General features: G+C 37.6%; 4 protein-coding genes and 1 pseudogene across 4 annotated transcripts; 3 read left to right on the plus strand and 2 right to left on the minus strand.

The window, feature by feature from the left end:
* Positions 1 to 821: 821 nt before the first annotated feature.
* On the minus strand, positions 822 to 3,976 carry LOC147516958 (Pectin lyase-like superfamily protein). Its single transcript, XM_086594639.1, has 5 exons — positions 3,517 to 3,976; positions 2,715 to 2,877; positions 2,226 to 2,438; positions 1,500 to 1,747; positions 822 to 1,179 (listed from the first exon to the last, which is right to left on the minus strand). Exons 1-5 carry the CDS (start codon positions 3,768 to 3,770, stop codon positions 1,014 to 1,016), a joined length of 1,044 nt encoding a protein of 347 aa, XP_086450765.1. The 5' UTR covers positions 3,771 to 3,976; the 3' UTR covers positions 822 to 1,013.
* Positions 3,977 to 6,049: 2,073 nt separating this feature from the next.
* On the plus strand, positions 6,050 to 6,619 carry LOC147516959 (uncharacterized protein At4g02000-like). Its single transcript, XM_086593429.1, has one exon. The coding sequence runs from the start codon at positions 6,050 to 6,052 to the stop codon at positions 6,617 to 6,619; it is 570 nt and encodes a 189-aa protein (XP_086449555.1).
* A 2,324-nt stretch (positions 6,620 to 8,943) lies between these two features.
* Positions 8,944 to 9,513, plus strand: LOC147516960 (uncharacterized). Its single transcript, XM_086593430.1, has one exon. The coding sequence runs from the start codon at positions 8,944 to 8,946 to the stop codon at positions 9,511 to 9,513; it is 570 nt and encodes a 189-aa protein (XP_086449556.1).
* Positions 9,514 to 11,558: 2,045 nt separating this feature from the next.
* Positions 11,559 to 12,035, plus strand: LOC147516961 (uncharacterized). Its single transcript, XM_086593431.1, has one exon. It carries the CDS (start codon positions 11,559 to 11,561, stop codon positions 12,033 to 12,035), a length of 477 nt encoding a protein of 158 aa, XP_086449557.1.
* Positions 12,036 to 12,770: 735 nt separating this feature from the next.
* Positions 12,771 to 15,074, minus strand: LOC147516962 (putative pectinesterase 29; annotated as a pseudogene).
* Between the last annotated feature and the right edge of the window lie 1,172 nt (positions 15,075 to 16,246).

Here is a 16,246-nt window from a genome sequence, read left to right on the forward strand (position 1 = left end):
GATCTCCAAGTTGAAATCATTTGGGATAGAAAGTAGCTAGATTGAGGTGTGACTTTCAAGTGAAATCTCCTGACAGATGGCTGACTAGGCACATACTCTTTTGATTGTAGTTTAATTGTTCGACGTTCAATACCTTTTACATCATGTTTACAGCTTACTGATGGTTACTATCGACTTAGAGAACTAGTGATGGTTCGATTTTGTTATTAGTTCTAATTTCTTCGAGACTGTCATTAGTAGTCTTATGTTGTTACATGGTTTCAACACTCTTACACATGATACTGCATATTAAATAGAAGAACTGCGAACGGTTCTTTTTTACTTTGTTATTGTTATTGGGTTATTCTTACACAAGGACTTTGTTATTAAATAGTAGTCTTATGTTCTTTTTTACTGCATATTAAATACTGGTCCATGGTTCTATACTGGAAATGCCCCCTGCATTGAAGGCACTCATAGATCGGCATGCTGTTGTATATTGCATCTTTTATTATTTAGGTGTGCATTCGGGTGAAGGGGGATTTTCTTGAAAATAACGTTCAAAACAAAAGCAATCGAAATTGCTCTGCCGATAGTCACTCTTGAGTCCTAGAGATGTAATCTCGTGCAACTGTGCAAGCCGGGTTTCTTGGATGAGTAGTTCTATCCATAGTTTTCTAAAAATACAGAACATGGGACTGATATGTATATTAGTGTATCAGTAATTGTAGTATTGTACCATACCGATACTAGAGTATATTTTGCCTTCTATTCTTCGGTTTCAAACAATTGAGTGGAGTGCCAACTGCTCATAATGTAAAGCCCTTCATCACATATAAATCTCCATAGGAAAGCTGTGCTCATTTACACCATATAAATTAACTTTTTACTAAACTTGAGTATACATAATGACATAATGAGCTGAGAGAAACCGATGACAAGCTAGAATGCCAATAAAACATATGTAACAAAATAAACTATAAAGACTTTCAATTCATGAGCATTTCATACATAACATTTTACTGAAACTTTGATTATAACTCCAAAAGCCTGTGAGCAGGCAACCACTCCTTCCCATCAATGAAATCTATTGACATGAACGGAGCAACTTGTTTTTCACTCAACTGTAGAGCCCATGGAGCGCGATCATTGGGAATGGAACCAGGTCCATGGCACTTGTACTCCGCGTGATATATGTTCCTGCAGTTTCAATATTTGTTGATGTTAGCTATATTATCTCGCATAGAACAATATAGGTTACTAGTTTGCGAAACTATTCATTAAGCTTGTAAATGGGATAACCAATGATGCACGGCACTAGAACTCTAGAAGGAATCACTGACTTGACAATGCGCAATCCTTCAGTAGATACGAGCAGAAAAAGTAATTACTAATAATATGCAGTACTTACTGCTAGATTGATTTGGCTATAAAATGATTTACCACGGTAACTTTAATCTGCTCTAAATCTATTTACATGATAGAATTTAGCCTTTAATTAGGAAGGTGGATTTTCTTACTTAGTCGTGCCGTTGTAGCTCCAGTTAGTCCAGCCATGAGGGACAATAGTCTTGGAGAGGTAAGTTTTGGCAAATAGGACCCTTGAGTAGGCTCCTTTGGCTCTGCCAAGGTACACTCCACCTATTCCATAAACCCTTCCTTCAATAAACACAAAACCACTGTCCTCGCCTGCAGTTTGCCTGTTTTGAGCTGTGATGGATCCACCAATCTCCACTCGATCATCAGAAACCACAAATATCTCACAGTCCTGCATAAGTTAGATTCAGCAATGATAAATTTAGGACGTTGCTGAAGCGTCTAAGCGATAGAATTTAATTTAGAGGTCCGAAGTTTGTGTATTTTTTTTTATCAGCAAAGAACAGCACTTAATTTTTTATCAGCACTTAATTTTGCGGACTGCCAACCAGCTGGTCCTTGAGGCTGAAAGTTCTATCATGGTCCAGTTTCGAACAACCATTCCCATTTCCTTCAACAGAGACTCCGCATATGAGCGAAGGAAGTTCACAGGTGAAGTAAATAAAGTGACTACTGACTAGTTTCATGATGGAGCAAAATCAGAATATAGTGTAAGATTAACTGTACTCAATACATGCATCCGTTAAAACTTGATCCTTCTATAATAATAAGAGATATCCCCACACCTCTGTAGATCCTATAAATTAGCCTCAAATGTTGTTAGATGTTACTTAAACATTCATAGTCCATAATGATTCTAATTAACTTACATGGAAAATGGATCGAGCCCGGCCAAAAATGAAATCAATGGAACCCTGGATGTAGCAATCATCATAATAATGTCTTCCTTTGTAATCAAAGAGAGTGTTATGAGCACTGTAGAATGCACAATGGTAGAAGGCAACTTTGTCTGCTCCAACTAACGCTGCCACTGATTGTTTTTCGTTTTGTATTGATGAAGGAAGCCCTATATTTGCGTCATTCTGTAAACAAGCGTGATCAATTGTTTGAGTTAAAATGTACTTCGCAAATAAATTGGCCAGTTATATTGTATAACAATAAACCTTTTTTTTTAGGCCATCTATTCTACTATCCTAGAATCTTGAAAGTTATAGGACTCAAATTCAAATTTACGACTTGGTATTGGGGTAACATATATATATGTATACCAACTGGATGTTGACAGTTGAGACCATCATTTGATGAGTGTAACAAAATCACAAAAGAAAATTTTGGAGTGTATCACAAGCATGCCGTACCTTGAAGCTGATTCCGAAGGCAACGAAATTAGCACCTTCAACCCTAAGAGTAGCAGAATCAGTATTGTCAAAAGAACTATGGTCCCATACAACGCGTGTTCTTCCCCTTCCATTTCCTCTCATGAATATATATGGCTTATTCGTTGGTATGTGAATCTTTTCCCTACATGTACAAATAATTTTTAAATAAACAAACATGTACTATTAAGCAGCGACGAGATCTCACAAATCAAGTGTTTAATTTCAGTGTATGATAATGTGGTGCATCTTTCTTTCTTCCTCCATCATATTTTTCCCTCTTCTTCTTCTTCTTCTCTCTTAGCTTCAATATTTATTGACATTCTACCCTCATTTCACATTTCAATTTTGCAGGGAGTATTCAATTGACACACATACCTTAATGTTTAATTTTTATACTTCATGCCAAATTTTGTAAATATATGCTAAGCATGGCCTATGCCGCAACTTAAATAAAGTATATGCCTCTGCCAACAAATAGCAAAACTCAGACGCCTCTAAAATCTAAATAACATTTATATGATTCCGGCCTATATTCTCTTCCAGAAACCAGGCAAGATCCAAAGAAACAACTTTTAATCTTGTCCAAAGATTATGCCAATTTTCTTGAAAATGATTAGCTGACGTTAACGTTGAAAATTATTAACTGACATCAAAGTTGGAAATTATAATGTACACTATCATATCTTTATAGTATGGAAACTTGGTGCATTGCTAAAAAGTTTCACCAATGGCGGCAAATAATAAACACAAAACTTTCAACAAAAATGCACATACTAAGTACCTGTAAGTTCCTTTTCTAACATGGATGATGATCCATTCAGAATTTCCATCTGGAACAGAATCAATAGCATCTTGAATAGATGTAAATTCCCCGTCACCATTTATATCAACCTTTATGGTACGATTAGCTGCAATTCTTTCCGTTAATAAGGAAGAATCAATAACAGTATCAGCAGACGACCCATGGGCGACGTTGGAAACAAATACCGAGGACACAAGGATCACCAAGAAGCCAACATGAATGGACGTTTGCATGTTTGTAAAATATCGCTGACAACGATGACAAGAAACGCCCGAGAGTTTGAAGGAAGTCTCTTATGAGAATTGAAGGCTTGTAGACCAAAGGTTGTTTGGTGGTTATACATTTCTTGGAATTACCGTCCAGGTTATCTGGAGGTTACAATTGAATGTTGTGGAGTTGAGGTTGAAGGCCATATTTAGGTGGTTGGTTCCTGTTTTGTAGGGATTGTTAGGACCTTAGGACTGGGTTTTGTGAGGCAAACGTTTGACAATACAAAGGACTTTCGTATGCTCCTGTTCTCCATGTCATACGCACCTTCCAAATGGGAAGGACTTAGCAATTTGACAAAAGTTTAGTTTTTCTATTGGATGATAGCCCAGGTTATTTCTAATGACACTTCTCAACCGAATAGGTTATTTCTAATTTCTCATGTTTTACAATTTAGAAACACCCCCTTTAATTATTCTAATCAGCCTCCAAACTCTCTCACCTAATTGAAATTAGAATTAGCTATTATATTATTTAAAATAATTTAGAAAACCTCATTCACGTCACTGAAATTATAATCAATGTTTTTATATTGTTTTTTAAAGATGTTAGAGCGATAGGTTTAAAGATTTGAAAAAAATCAATACCTAGCACGGTTCGCATATTTGTTCTATTGGAAGAGCTGTCAAATTAGCTAGAAATCAACTAAGGTGTTATTCACACACAAGAAACTCAAAATATATGTTGTTCTTGCATAAGAATAAACGGCGAAACGTGGCTCGACTGGATGATATATTCACAAAATTGGGTCGAGACCTCTATGGTGAAATTATCTTGACGTTTCCCAACTCATGGAGAGGCCAGACACATTTCCCATTTTTTTACACTCTGCATTATTGGTGTTATGAGCTCTCAAGTCTCAACAATTGATAGATCAGCGACGACTTTGATCAATGCACCTTCCTTCCAACGTCAATCACTGCCCTTTAATTTTATTCTTGATAGACTTGCACAAAAAATAAACAATTTAATTGGTGATCTTTGCGTGGGCCTTGTGAAACCAATCACCAATGAAGTTAATTTTTAAGCAGATTGGAAATACAGAAAAAGTTTGTGGACAGACAACTGTTTGCTGTCCACAAGACCTCAACTTATGATTGGTGGAGTGGTTGCCCAAAAAAACTGTTAAACTGACCGAAAATGGATTTAACCAATAGAAATGTATTGTTTGGGACAAGTCTGTCCACAAATTCGGACTCTTGGAAATACAATATCCAAGGGAAAAGTATCAGGAGGTAGCAAAAAAGTTGTTTAGACTTTAAAATCACGTATGCACAATCAAATTTTTCAAATAATTATTTTGTAACTGCTCCAAAAGAATAATTTTCTATGTTGACGATATCTTTGTTGTGTGCTTCAGTCTGCACGACGCAAGTAAAATATACCAAGTGTTGGGGATATTATACCTTTCAATCCCTTCAAGAATAGCTTGTAGACGAATCCTCCCTACTCCAATTCACAAATCTAACCCAACTCTACAACCAACCAAAACTACAAACCTAGTTTATGGATAACAACAACCATAACCTAAGTCTATTTAGACAACCACCATTACTATCAAGCAATGAATAAAGCAAACTAGCAAAACAAACCACAACACAAGATATACGTAGTTAGGCTTAATTTGTGCCTACATCCACAAAGAATCAATCCTTTAATAAGTATGAGGAAGAAAGATTACAATTACTCCTCAAGTCTCTCACTCTTACTAGATCTCTCTTTCTCTTTACAAGATATGTCTCTTTGTAAATGTTTACTCTCAATTTTGGTTTGCCTCTCAAAATTGGGTTTCTCTCTCTTTTTCTTTCAACCCTAAACAATGTTGTTTATATAGTATACAAATAGGCACTTATTTGAACGGCTATACTGCGGCCAAAAGCAGCTCTTCTCTTCTTCCCCCCTAAAGTTTTGAATTTCAAGTTTGAATCTTGATTCAATACCAAATTCAAAACCTTATTCTTCTAAGAGTTTACTGGCATCTTGCTTTCTGTGATCTAGTTGTTTCTTAATTAGAGTTTCTCAGGTTCTGTGCTCCTTTTCTAGTTTATTTTCTTAAAGATCTTGCTGCTTTCAAGGAAACCAGTCTGAGGGTTCCTTAAGTATTTCTCTCCTTAGCCCTCTCATTCTCCTTTAACGGTGGGGTGCTTCCGGTTGGAATGGTATGGCAAACTATGCAAGGGTTCTTGTTAGAGGTGAAACCTCTGAACCAAACTCATTATCCAAGATTGAATAGCTTCAAGAAGAAATGCAACAACTCTTCTGCTCCAAAGAGAAGAGGATAGTTGATATTAAACGAAAAAATCCGGTGGATGCCGATGAAGGTTCTAATATTTTAGTGGGAAAATTATTTGGAGAAAGGTCGGTGGACGTTCAGGTGGTAGCAGAAGAGCTACACTGGTGCTGGCAAACCAGAACAAAAAAAAAGAAAGTGGAACTGCTCACTCGGGGCTTCTATAAGTTCCAATTCGAAGATCTGGGGGAGTATAATCATGTAAAAAAGAATGGACCTTGGCTAGTCCAGAGGTTTGTTATTGCTCTGAAAAAATGGGTGAGATCAGAAGAATTGGAAACAAATCCAGCTTTCGATTTTGTTAAGTTTTGGGTGCAAATCTATGGGATCCCAGCTGACCGATTAAATGAGGAGAATGTAGAAAGTGTGGGACAAAGTTTGGGTAAGGTGAAATCCACAGACTTGACATGCTCCGCTGAGTTCAAAGTCCTGGTGGCTAGAATCCGGATAAAGTTGGATATAAAGGAAAGACTTTTAAAAGGACTAGATATGATAATAGAAGAAGGAGAAGACTTTCAAGTATGAGAAATTAGACATCTTCTGTTATTTCTGTGGGAGGATTGGCCATGATGTATACTTTTGTCAACAAAAAGAGAAGTATCGATCTAGTATGCTGAGGTGTGGGAGTTCCCCTCGAGATGTTAAACACAATTTCTCCTTTATGATGAAGGCTACTATTTTCTTTAATCAAGTGGTGAATCCAAATCCTACATCGGTAACCTTCTCGGGTACACCTCAGAAATTAAGATTTGATCAAATTCCGCCCAGGGATAAAGCTGCACAGAATAGTAGGAATTGGTCTGGTGGGGGAATCTTGGCTACACCCCCAAGGAATAGACATGTGTCTAGGGATAAAGTTTTTAGTACTGTTGGAACAGGGATTGCTGAGGACCTCCTTTCGTCAGTTACAACGGGTGTGGTTGGTTTTAGGTCTGTTGAAAAGGTTGGTGATGGTGGAACAGTTGGAAACATAGCGGCTATGAGTAGGAGCTCGGGTTCTGTGTCTTTTGGACCTGAGCAAGCACTAGTGGGCTCAAGTAGTGTGGCTAATAGTGTATGTGGTTGCGTTGGGCCTGGTGGAGAGCTTATGCATGGTAACCTAGTTCGGTTTGAATATCCTTTGGGCCCTAAAGACATGGAGCTGGATCGGCAAGGTGGTCTGGGCCGTATGTCCGACTTTCAAGTTCAAACCCAAGGGAACCAAGGTACAAATGCTAGGCCCACGCATGAAACTGTTTTACAAGATCGGGCTCTAGTTGTGTGGGGGAATAAGCTTAGTACAGAGATGGGCTTGGACTTGGTGGTGGCAGCTGGGATGGATGGAGGATGTCGGCCCCAATCTAACACAACTGTCTCTGGAGAGTTAAAGGATGCGTTGGCTTTGGGCAGTGAACCTAGTGAGGTAGATTCGATAGCTTCTAGGGGTTCTTTTTTGGGAATAAGGAATAATCTTGTGGTAGAGAATCCCAGGCTTCTGTTTCCTTTGATTTCCAAGGATTTTATTCCTTTTATTGAGAATATCGATACAGATGGGTCTGTTAAACCCTATCTCCCTCTAGTCCAGCTTATCCTAGCTTTCGGTTCATTGGTCTTCCTACACGTGGAAGGGGGTATAAGGCACTGGCTTTTTGGGGTTTGAGAAAGAGTGGAGTAGAAATTGGTAATAGGAAGTTACAAGGGGTTTGTGTGGGTTCTAAGAGGAAGTTGCGTACAAGTTCGGGAACAGAAGAAGTAGATATGGATAACGACGATTGGGAAAGAAAGAGTATAAGAAAGGGTGAAAAGAAATCGAAGAAGGCTAAAAGGGATGCAGATGATTTGCGAGCTAAAGGTTTAGGGCACTTGCTGATCCCGAAGGATGCCCCTATTATCTCGGTGTCTAGTGATACTATGGAGTCAAGTGAGCCATCTTTCTCAAATCATTCTATGGACTCTAGTGTACCATCGGAAATCTCAGGTCCTGATATTCCTGAAGAGGAGATACCATCGGATGCGTTCTCTGATGAAGAAGAACCTTTTGAAGATTCTGAACAAAATATGGTGGTGTATAATGGTGACCACCATGAGGAGGTGTCGGTTGGGAATGTGCCAGTGGATTTGGTTCAAAGCAATCAAGATAGGACAGGTTATAATTATGAGGATATTATCTCTCAACCTCTGCCTCTGACCATAGATGGTTCGTCTGTGAAGTGCTGTTGTCAACTCAAGTTCAAGCAACAAAGCAAAGGTAACAGTGTAAAAGACCCAAGGGGCTCTAATAGTGGGTATTGTGGATATAAGAGTATGAGTGTCAGTGCTAAGTCTGGTAGCAGTGGAGGTCTGTGTGGTCCCCCTCCAGGGTTCGTGGTGGCTGTCCCTAAACAGCTGCCTCGTTAGAAATGATTCACGTCTGGAATTGCCGGGGAATGGGTTCCTCCACGGCAGTTCAAAATATAAAGGATCTAGTCCGTCAACACCAACCGGATATTATATGTTTGTCTGAAACAAAAGTGAAGGATGATAGGATAAGTAAGTTAGGTAAAGTGCTTAAGTATGATCATGTGTTTTGTGTTCCTGCTGCGGGACTTCGTGGAGGGCTGGCTATCTTATGGAAGGCTGGAGTTAACCTGGAAGTACTAGGAGCTACGGCTAACCAAATTTTAGATAAACTTATTAATTATCATAGTATTGATCCCTGGTATTTTACTTTTGTCCATGGGGAACCAAATGCTAATATGAGGCATAGATTTTGGACATAGTTAAGAGAATGTGCCCCTTATATACCTGGGTCTTGGTTGGTTTTTGGAGACTTTAATGCTATTAGAACTTTAGATGAGAAAATTGGGGGGAGGTCGAATTTCTCTATATGCATGGCTGATTTTAACTCTGTGATTGATGATCTTGGTTTAGTGGACTTGGGCTATAAAGGCCCAAAGTTCACTTGGAATAATAATAGGGGGATAAAAGATAACATCTTAGAAAAACTTGATCGTGCTCTGGCTTCACATGATTGGATTGCTCTTTTCCCAAATATGCTTGTTAAAAATATAGTTAATGCTACTTCTGATCACTTATCCTTGATGATAAATCTTAAAGTTTCTGAAGACCTTACGGATAGACCTTTTAGATTCTATAATATGTGGCTGAAAGATGCCTCTTGTAAACCTGAAATAGATAAAGCTTGGAACTCTATAACTCATGACTTACCTAATTGGAATGTGATTGATAAGTTAAAAAAGACTGCCCATAGCCTTAAGATTTGGAATAAGAAAGTTTTTGGGAATATTTTCTCTAATATCAAACAAACCCAAAAAGAACTAGATAGAGTGCTTCAAAATCCTTTTAATCCTAATAATCATGAAAAAGCTAAGATGTTAAAAAGGGTGTTGTTTGATTGGTATGAAAAAGAAGAAGCTTTTTGGAAACAGAAGTCTAGTTAACACTGGATTAAAGAAGATGGTAGGAACATTAAGTTTTTTCACCTGCCTACTATTTATAGAAGGAGAAAGAATAATATTGATAAAATTAAGGATGATAATGGTATCTGGCAAGAAGGTATGAACAATGTAGGAGCTGCTGTTAACTCTTATTTTGATAATATTTTTGATTCTGTGCATCCTATAGATAATGATAATATTTTAGATTTGTTTAAACCTTGCATTACGGATAGGGAGAATTAGATCCTTACTGCTTGTCCCTCTGATGATGATATTTGGCATGTTGTTAAAAAACTCGGGGCTTTGAAATCACCTAGACTAGATGGGTTCCAAGGGATCTTTTATCAACAATGTTGGGATGTGGTAGGAAATAGTATAAAAGCTTGTGTTAAAGATTGTTTTACTAATAGTAGGATGAACCCTAGTTTAAATGAAACTTTCCTTACTCTCATTCCTAAGATCTCCAATCCTGACCATGTTTCTAAGTTTAGACCTATAAGCTTATGGAATTTTTGTTACAAGATTATATCTAAGATCCTTGCAATAAGGTTAAAGGCTCATATTAATAAGATAGTTTCTCATTTTTAAAGGGCTTTTATTAAAGGTAGAAGTATAGGAGATAATATAGGTTTAGCTTGTGAGATTTTTAACACGATGAAAAAGATGAAAACTAAAAAAGGGTTTGTTGCGTTAAAGATGGATATGTTAAAAGCTTATGACAGGGTGGAATGGTCCTTTATTGATAAAATTTTTCAAAAATTAGGGTTTAATGAAAAATGGAGATTGCTTATCTCTCAATGTTTATTACTGTTTTTTTTAAAGTTTTGCTTAATGGTGCCCCCTTAGAGTCTGTAATTTCTAGTAGAGGCCTCAGACAGGGAGATCCTCTCTCCCCTTACTTGTTTATTCTTGTCTCTAAAGCCTTATCTAGGATGATAGCATTTGCGGAACACTCTAAGGACTTGCATGGTATCAAGATTAGAAGGGATGCACCATCTATTACTCATTTACTTTATGCTGATGATCTGATTCTGTTTACAAAAGCTGATTTAGTAGAAAGTGGTAAGTTGAAAAAGGTTTTAGATGATTACTGTGATATCTTTGGTCAAATGATTAATTATGATAAGTCTAGTATTTTTTGTAGTAAAAATGCACATAGTAGATATAAAAAGATTTTAAAAAAGTTTTGGAAAATGAGGTTTTTTTACTATCATGAGAAATATTTAGGAGGACCTATAGTTTTATCTAGGAAAAAAAGTGGTGATTTTGATTATCTGGTGGATAAAGTCCATGGAAAGATTAAAGGTTGGAAGGCTAAAGTTTTGTCCCTTGCTGGCAGAACTACTCTGATTCAAGTAGTTGTTCAAACAACCCCTCTCTTTGCTATGTCTACTTATCTCCTCCCAAGTTCCACTTGTGAGAAGATTGATAAGGCATGTAGGAACTTCTAGTGGCATGGCATAGAAGATAGCAAAAGTATCCACACCATTGGGTGAGATAACATATGCAAACCTAAAGCTAGTGGTGGCTTATGCTTAAGAAAATCACAAGATATGAATCAAGCTATGCTAGCTAAGCTTTCTTGGAAAGCTCTCACAGATAAAAAAGTCTATATGGGCAAGAACTTTCAGGGCCATATATGGTAGGAACTGGTTTGATGTTAAAAAGAACCCTCCTCCATATGCCTCTTGGTTTTGGAAAGGGGTCCATAAAGTTGGTCAGAAAGTCCTGGAGGGATGTATCTAGGCATTGGTAAGGGTGAGGATGTGCTGGTCATGAGCTATCTTTGGCTCAGTCTTAACAATCAACCTATCCATATTTATGATCTCCTTCCTTTGAGACATGACCTTCAAACTCTCAAAGTTAAGGATATTATTTTGGCTGATGGTAGTGGATGAGACACAAATAGGATTGACCACCTATTCCCATCTACTATTGGAAATCTTATAAAGCAAGTCATGATTAGACCTTTGTTTGCTGGGAAATATACTATTAGATGGATGGATACCATAAATGGTTTTTTATTTGTCAAATCTGCCTATCAAAGAATGGTAGGGAATGGTGGCATGGAACATTCTTCCTCTTTCAACATTAATACCATCAAAGGTATATGGAAAGATTCAGTCCTAGCCAACATACTTTTGTTCCTATGGAAGTTGTACATGGGAATCCTTCCTACGGGGGATTTGCTAAGGAGAAGAGGGATTAAAGGAGAGTTCTCTTGTCCTCTGTGCTGGATGGAGCAAGAGGACCCTATACGTATTTTCTTCAAGTGTGAATGGTCTAAGTCAGTTTGGTTTGCCTCAAACTTAGAGGGGAAACTAGATGAGCTGGGAGACTACACAATAAGAGATTGGGTTGACCTTCTCGTACAGTGGACTAAGGAGGCAGATCCAAGAATTACTGAAAAAGGAAGTTTGGCTCTCCTTATACTACAAGGCATATGGGATACAAGGAACAAGGCAAAGTTCGAAGGCATAGCCAGCAACAGAGAGGGTCTGCTCAGAAGAACAGTAGCCCAATAGATAAGATGTCTCGAAGCCTTTGGAGATATTCAGGGACAGGAGATGCGGCAATTGGAGCTCTGGCTTGGGATAACGAAGGCACCCTAAAAGGAGCAGCGATCAGAAGGTTCAGAGTAATAGATGCGGAGGAGGCTGAGATGGTGGCCTTGGAGGTGGCGGCGAAGCTGGCTCGAAGTACAGGAGAGAACTCCATTTTGTTTGAGGGAGATAGTTTGTTAGTAATTCAAAATGTTGTATCTCCTTTAGAGCATAACTCTCATAGTTGGAAACTAGAACCTATTAAGTTGTTGATAGAAGATTTATGCAGGTCTCTTAACTTTTGTAAATTTAGTTGGATTAATAGGAGGTATAATGGAGAGGCTCATGAGCTGGGTCAATGGGCATATCATGGCCAGGAAATGAGTCTGCTACCACAATACCTACTAGACAGTAGTATTGTACCCTTGACGTTTTAATATATGAGATATGTTGTTAGCGGAAAAATATATATATATAGTATACAAAGTTTCATAGTCGAAATTTCTATTTTGCCGAAATATCGACAAAAAATCAAACTCCTCATCTTCTTCCTCACACTCTCATGGTGAGGGATAAAGCCCAACACCAAGTAGATACTGGCTCAATCAATCTTTTGTTATGTGCTTCAGTTTACCGATAAAAAAAAAAGTTTTGGTATAGCAGGAAAGTATAATATTGAATTGTGTGTTCCACGAGTTAGTCACTTTCAGTCAGTGTTTAGAAAATTGGACCGGACCAGTGGTTGAACCGTGGTCCGATGGGAACTGGTAAATTTTCGATTCGGGTCAGTTAAAACTTGAGTTTTTGGTTGGACTCTCGGTCTAAGCTTAAATCGTGGTTGAATCGGTTCAGCTCTAAACTGGATCGCCCTTACTAATGTGGGGAGTTGAACCTAGCACCTAAACAAGATAGTCCAAACTCCAAACCAACATGTTACTATGTGTTTCTCGTATAAGAAATTCATTTTGATATATAATACCAATTAATATTGAATTAAAACATGTATTTATTCATTTTATTATTGTAATTATTAAAAAATTTGCTAAATAAATATCAATCGGTCTGACCGAGTCGAACCATGGTTGAACCATTTTAACAAAAAATCGGTTCGATCACCGGTTCAGTTTTCAAAACATTGCTTTCAGTCGACTAGAATGATTTCTGTCAGTAACTATATATGAGACAAAAATAACAGGAAATCTAAATTAAGGTTGCCTGTTTAGGGTGTACGGTTTTTATTAGGAGAAGAGCTAAGGTTGGTATATAAGCCAGCCTTCTTGGTCAATGAAACTTATATCAGCCAGTTGTGCTGTATCTTTGTCGCTGAGTTCTTTTATCCATGACACTCTCTTTGATCTGTTCGATCCACTTCCACTGCACTCATGCTCTGCGTAAAGTATGTCGCCCTGATTTTAACATACATATTATCAAACAAATCACTTTAAGACCTAAATAGAATGAAATTTTTTTTTCTAAAAGTTAAAGGTTCAATTAGATGGATAGAAATTCGTACTCATTGCCTGTGAAGTTCCAAGCATCCCATCCTAGGGGAACCACAACGTTTGATATATCTGATTGGTAAAACATCACCCTTGAGTAACGTCCCCACGCCCTTCCTAGAAAGGTCACACCACATCCAAACACTCTGCAACTCTTAAATACAAACCCAGTGTTCTCTTTTGGGCTGCTTCTAGTTTGAGCCGTTATGAATCCTACAAAACCAGGGCCTAGAACTTCTCCAGTAACATGTATTGAACAGCTCTGCATATGAATGAAAAGTTAAAAGGTTCAATTAGCATATGTAGGCAAGATTCTTAACCTCCCCACTTAAGCGTGAAGAAAATCAAAATATTATTTCAGGAACATCTTTGATGGTTATCCTTACACTACATTCCTTGTAATTCTTCTGGACATATAAAATTATATCTACCACTAATGAAGGAATTACAAACCTCGTAAATTGACTGACCATTGCCAAAGATGAAATCAACAGTTCCTTCAATATAGCAAGACCTAAAATAATGGCGGCCTTGCTATCTTATAAGGTGTCCTGCACTCCATAGAAGCTACATTTATAGAATGCAGACTTATCCCCTGCTATAAGAGCTGCCACAGCTTTTAAATGTCTAGGATTCTCATTGTATGCAGTGTTCTGTTTGACATATATACCAATGAAGTTACAAATATTTAACACATGGAAAAGCACCAGCAGAAAGGGCTTCTTTTAGGTATAATTTCTTTATTCACCGTACCTCTCATCTTACTTCCAACGAAATAAATTGCGGCGTTTACCTTGAAACTAACGCTTTTAGCAACAAAATTGTCAGCCAACACTGCAAAAGTAGGCTTCTCAATATCGTCATAGTCATTCCAAAGGATTGTCGTGGTTGCACTCTCATCACCTTCAAGAATAATATAAGGCTTATCCTGTGGAATCACAACCTTCCCTCTACAGGCAATATTCTCTTTTAGCACAGAAGTAACCAAATATTTTTGATACGAAATCAGAAGAACAATAATTAAGCTTAACTAAAGTGGCATTGTATATCTAAATGAATTAATATAGGAGCAAGTCGGCATGCATGAGACACGAAATAATATGCTTAACTAAGGTAGCATTATACATCCAATGAGTATGAAATACTTGAATGTATATGTGGTAGATATGTTGCGAGGATTATCATCATCACGGGGATATCATCTTCACCAATAATCAGCCTTTTAACTCATTGTGCATGTTTACTGGTGGAAGCATGACTGCATGAGTACAACCAAATTTACACCTGTCCCCGCTTCTAATATGTATGTGTGTTCAGAAAGTATATAAAATTAGTACCTATAGTCTCCGCCCTTGACGTACACACGTATCCAATTATCATTGTTAGAAGAAACGCTATCAATCGCCGATTGTATCGTGCTGTAGTCACCATTACTGCCAACAGTGATAGTCTTTATAACTGTTTGATCAAGTTGTTTGGTAGGAACCACCCATGACTCGGCACTCATCACACTAAGAACCATAACGACAGAAAGAAAGACAAGCGCGGAGGATTGAAGATACCTCATTGTGAAAATCATAAAATTTAAGAAAGCAAAGTTATTTACTCACTTTGGGTCTTACAACACTGTATTAATGAAGAATGCGGAATATTTATGTAGTTTGATTTATAGAAGGAACTCTCCCCTATTACTATTTTCAAACCTTCCTAATCAGAAATCATTTAGACTGGAAAACTTCTTCTTGCATGGTTCTAGTTATGTATTGTAATCGGAATTAATATGTGCATATTAGAATAGTAACAGTATATAATTGGATATATTTTTGCACTACACCATTTGGGCCAAACAGGAGCGGATTAGGGCCATTTCTGTTAGGCCCGTCTCAAAATTAGGAGCGGATTAGGGCCCATTTCTGTTAAGCCCGTCTCAAAGTGGGTCAGTGTAGCATTACTGCTTTTATACAGCCCTAAACATATGCGATTGAGTAAGAGTATATTAAGTAATCATTGATTGGATACTCCAACAGACACAAATTGAAATAGGCACCAACAAAATATACTCCACTTGTACAAGAAAGCAAGCTAGCTAAAAGGTTCATCAACAAAAGGGAGTAATGTATCCCTAAACGCAGATTATGAAGATCATATGCCCAAAACTAATAATCTTATCAGGAAAATGGGCCTATCAGAAAAATGTATCCCTCTAAACACAGATTATGAAGATCATATGCCCAAAACTAATAAGCCTATCAGGAAAATGGTCCATAAGCAGGACTGGGTTCCTAGTTAGTTAATGTCTTAGGAGTTAGGACTAAAGGTCACATACACATTTTCCAGTCTACTGCCCTATTACACCCTCTATGTGTATATAAACTCCAACTTCTCAAATTATGGAATCAATGACCTGATAGAAGCAATTAAATGAGGGAAGTACCATGGACGGATTTAATCTCCATTTAATATAATTTTGGATAACTCTAAAGGAGTCTGAGATACTTTGTTCAGGTTAGTGTTCTGACACCCCTGTAGTCTAATCTATATGGCCGTAAGTTTGTGGTATAGAACTGAGTTTAGACTTTATACTGCATTACTGCCCCTCTATACCTATTCTAGCTCACCATGGCGATCTATTATATATTTCCTCAACATCCAGTGCCTGCAGTACTGATATAGAACAATCAAAACCAAGAGTTA

Source organism: Coptis chinensis, chromosome 2 (genome assembly GCF_015680905.1).
Source record: "Coptis chinensis isolate HL-2020 chromosome 2, ASM1568090v1, whole genome shotgun sequence".
In the NCBI taxonomy this organism is placed as follows: Eukaryota; Viridiplantae; Streptophyta; class Magnoliopsida; order Ranunculales; family Ranunculaceae; genus Coptis; species Coptis chinensis.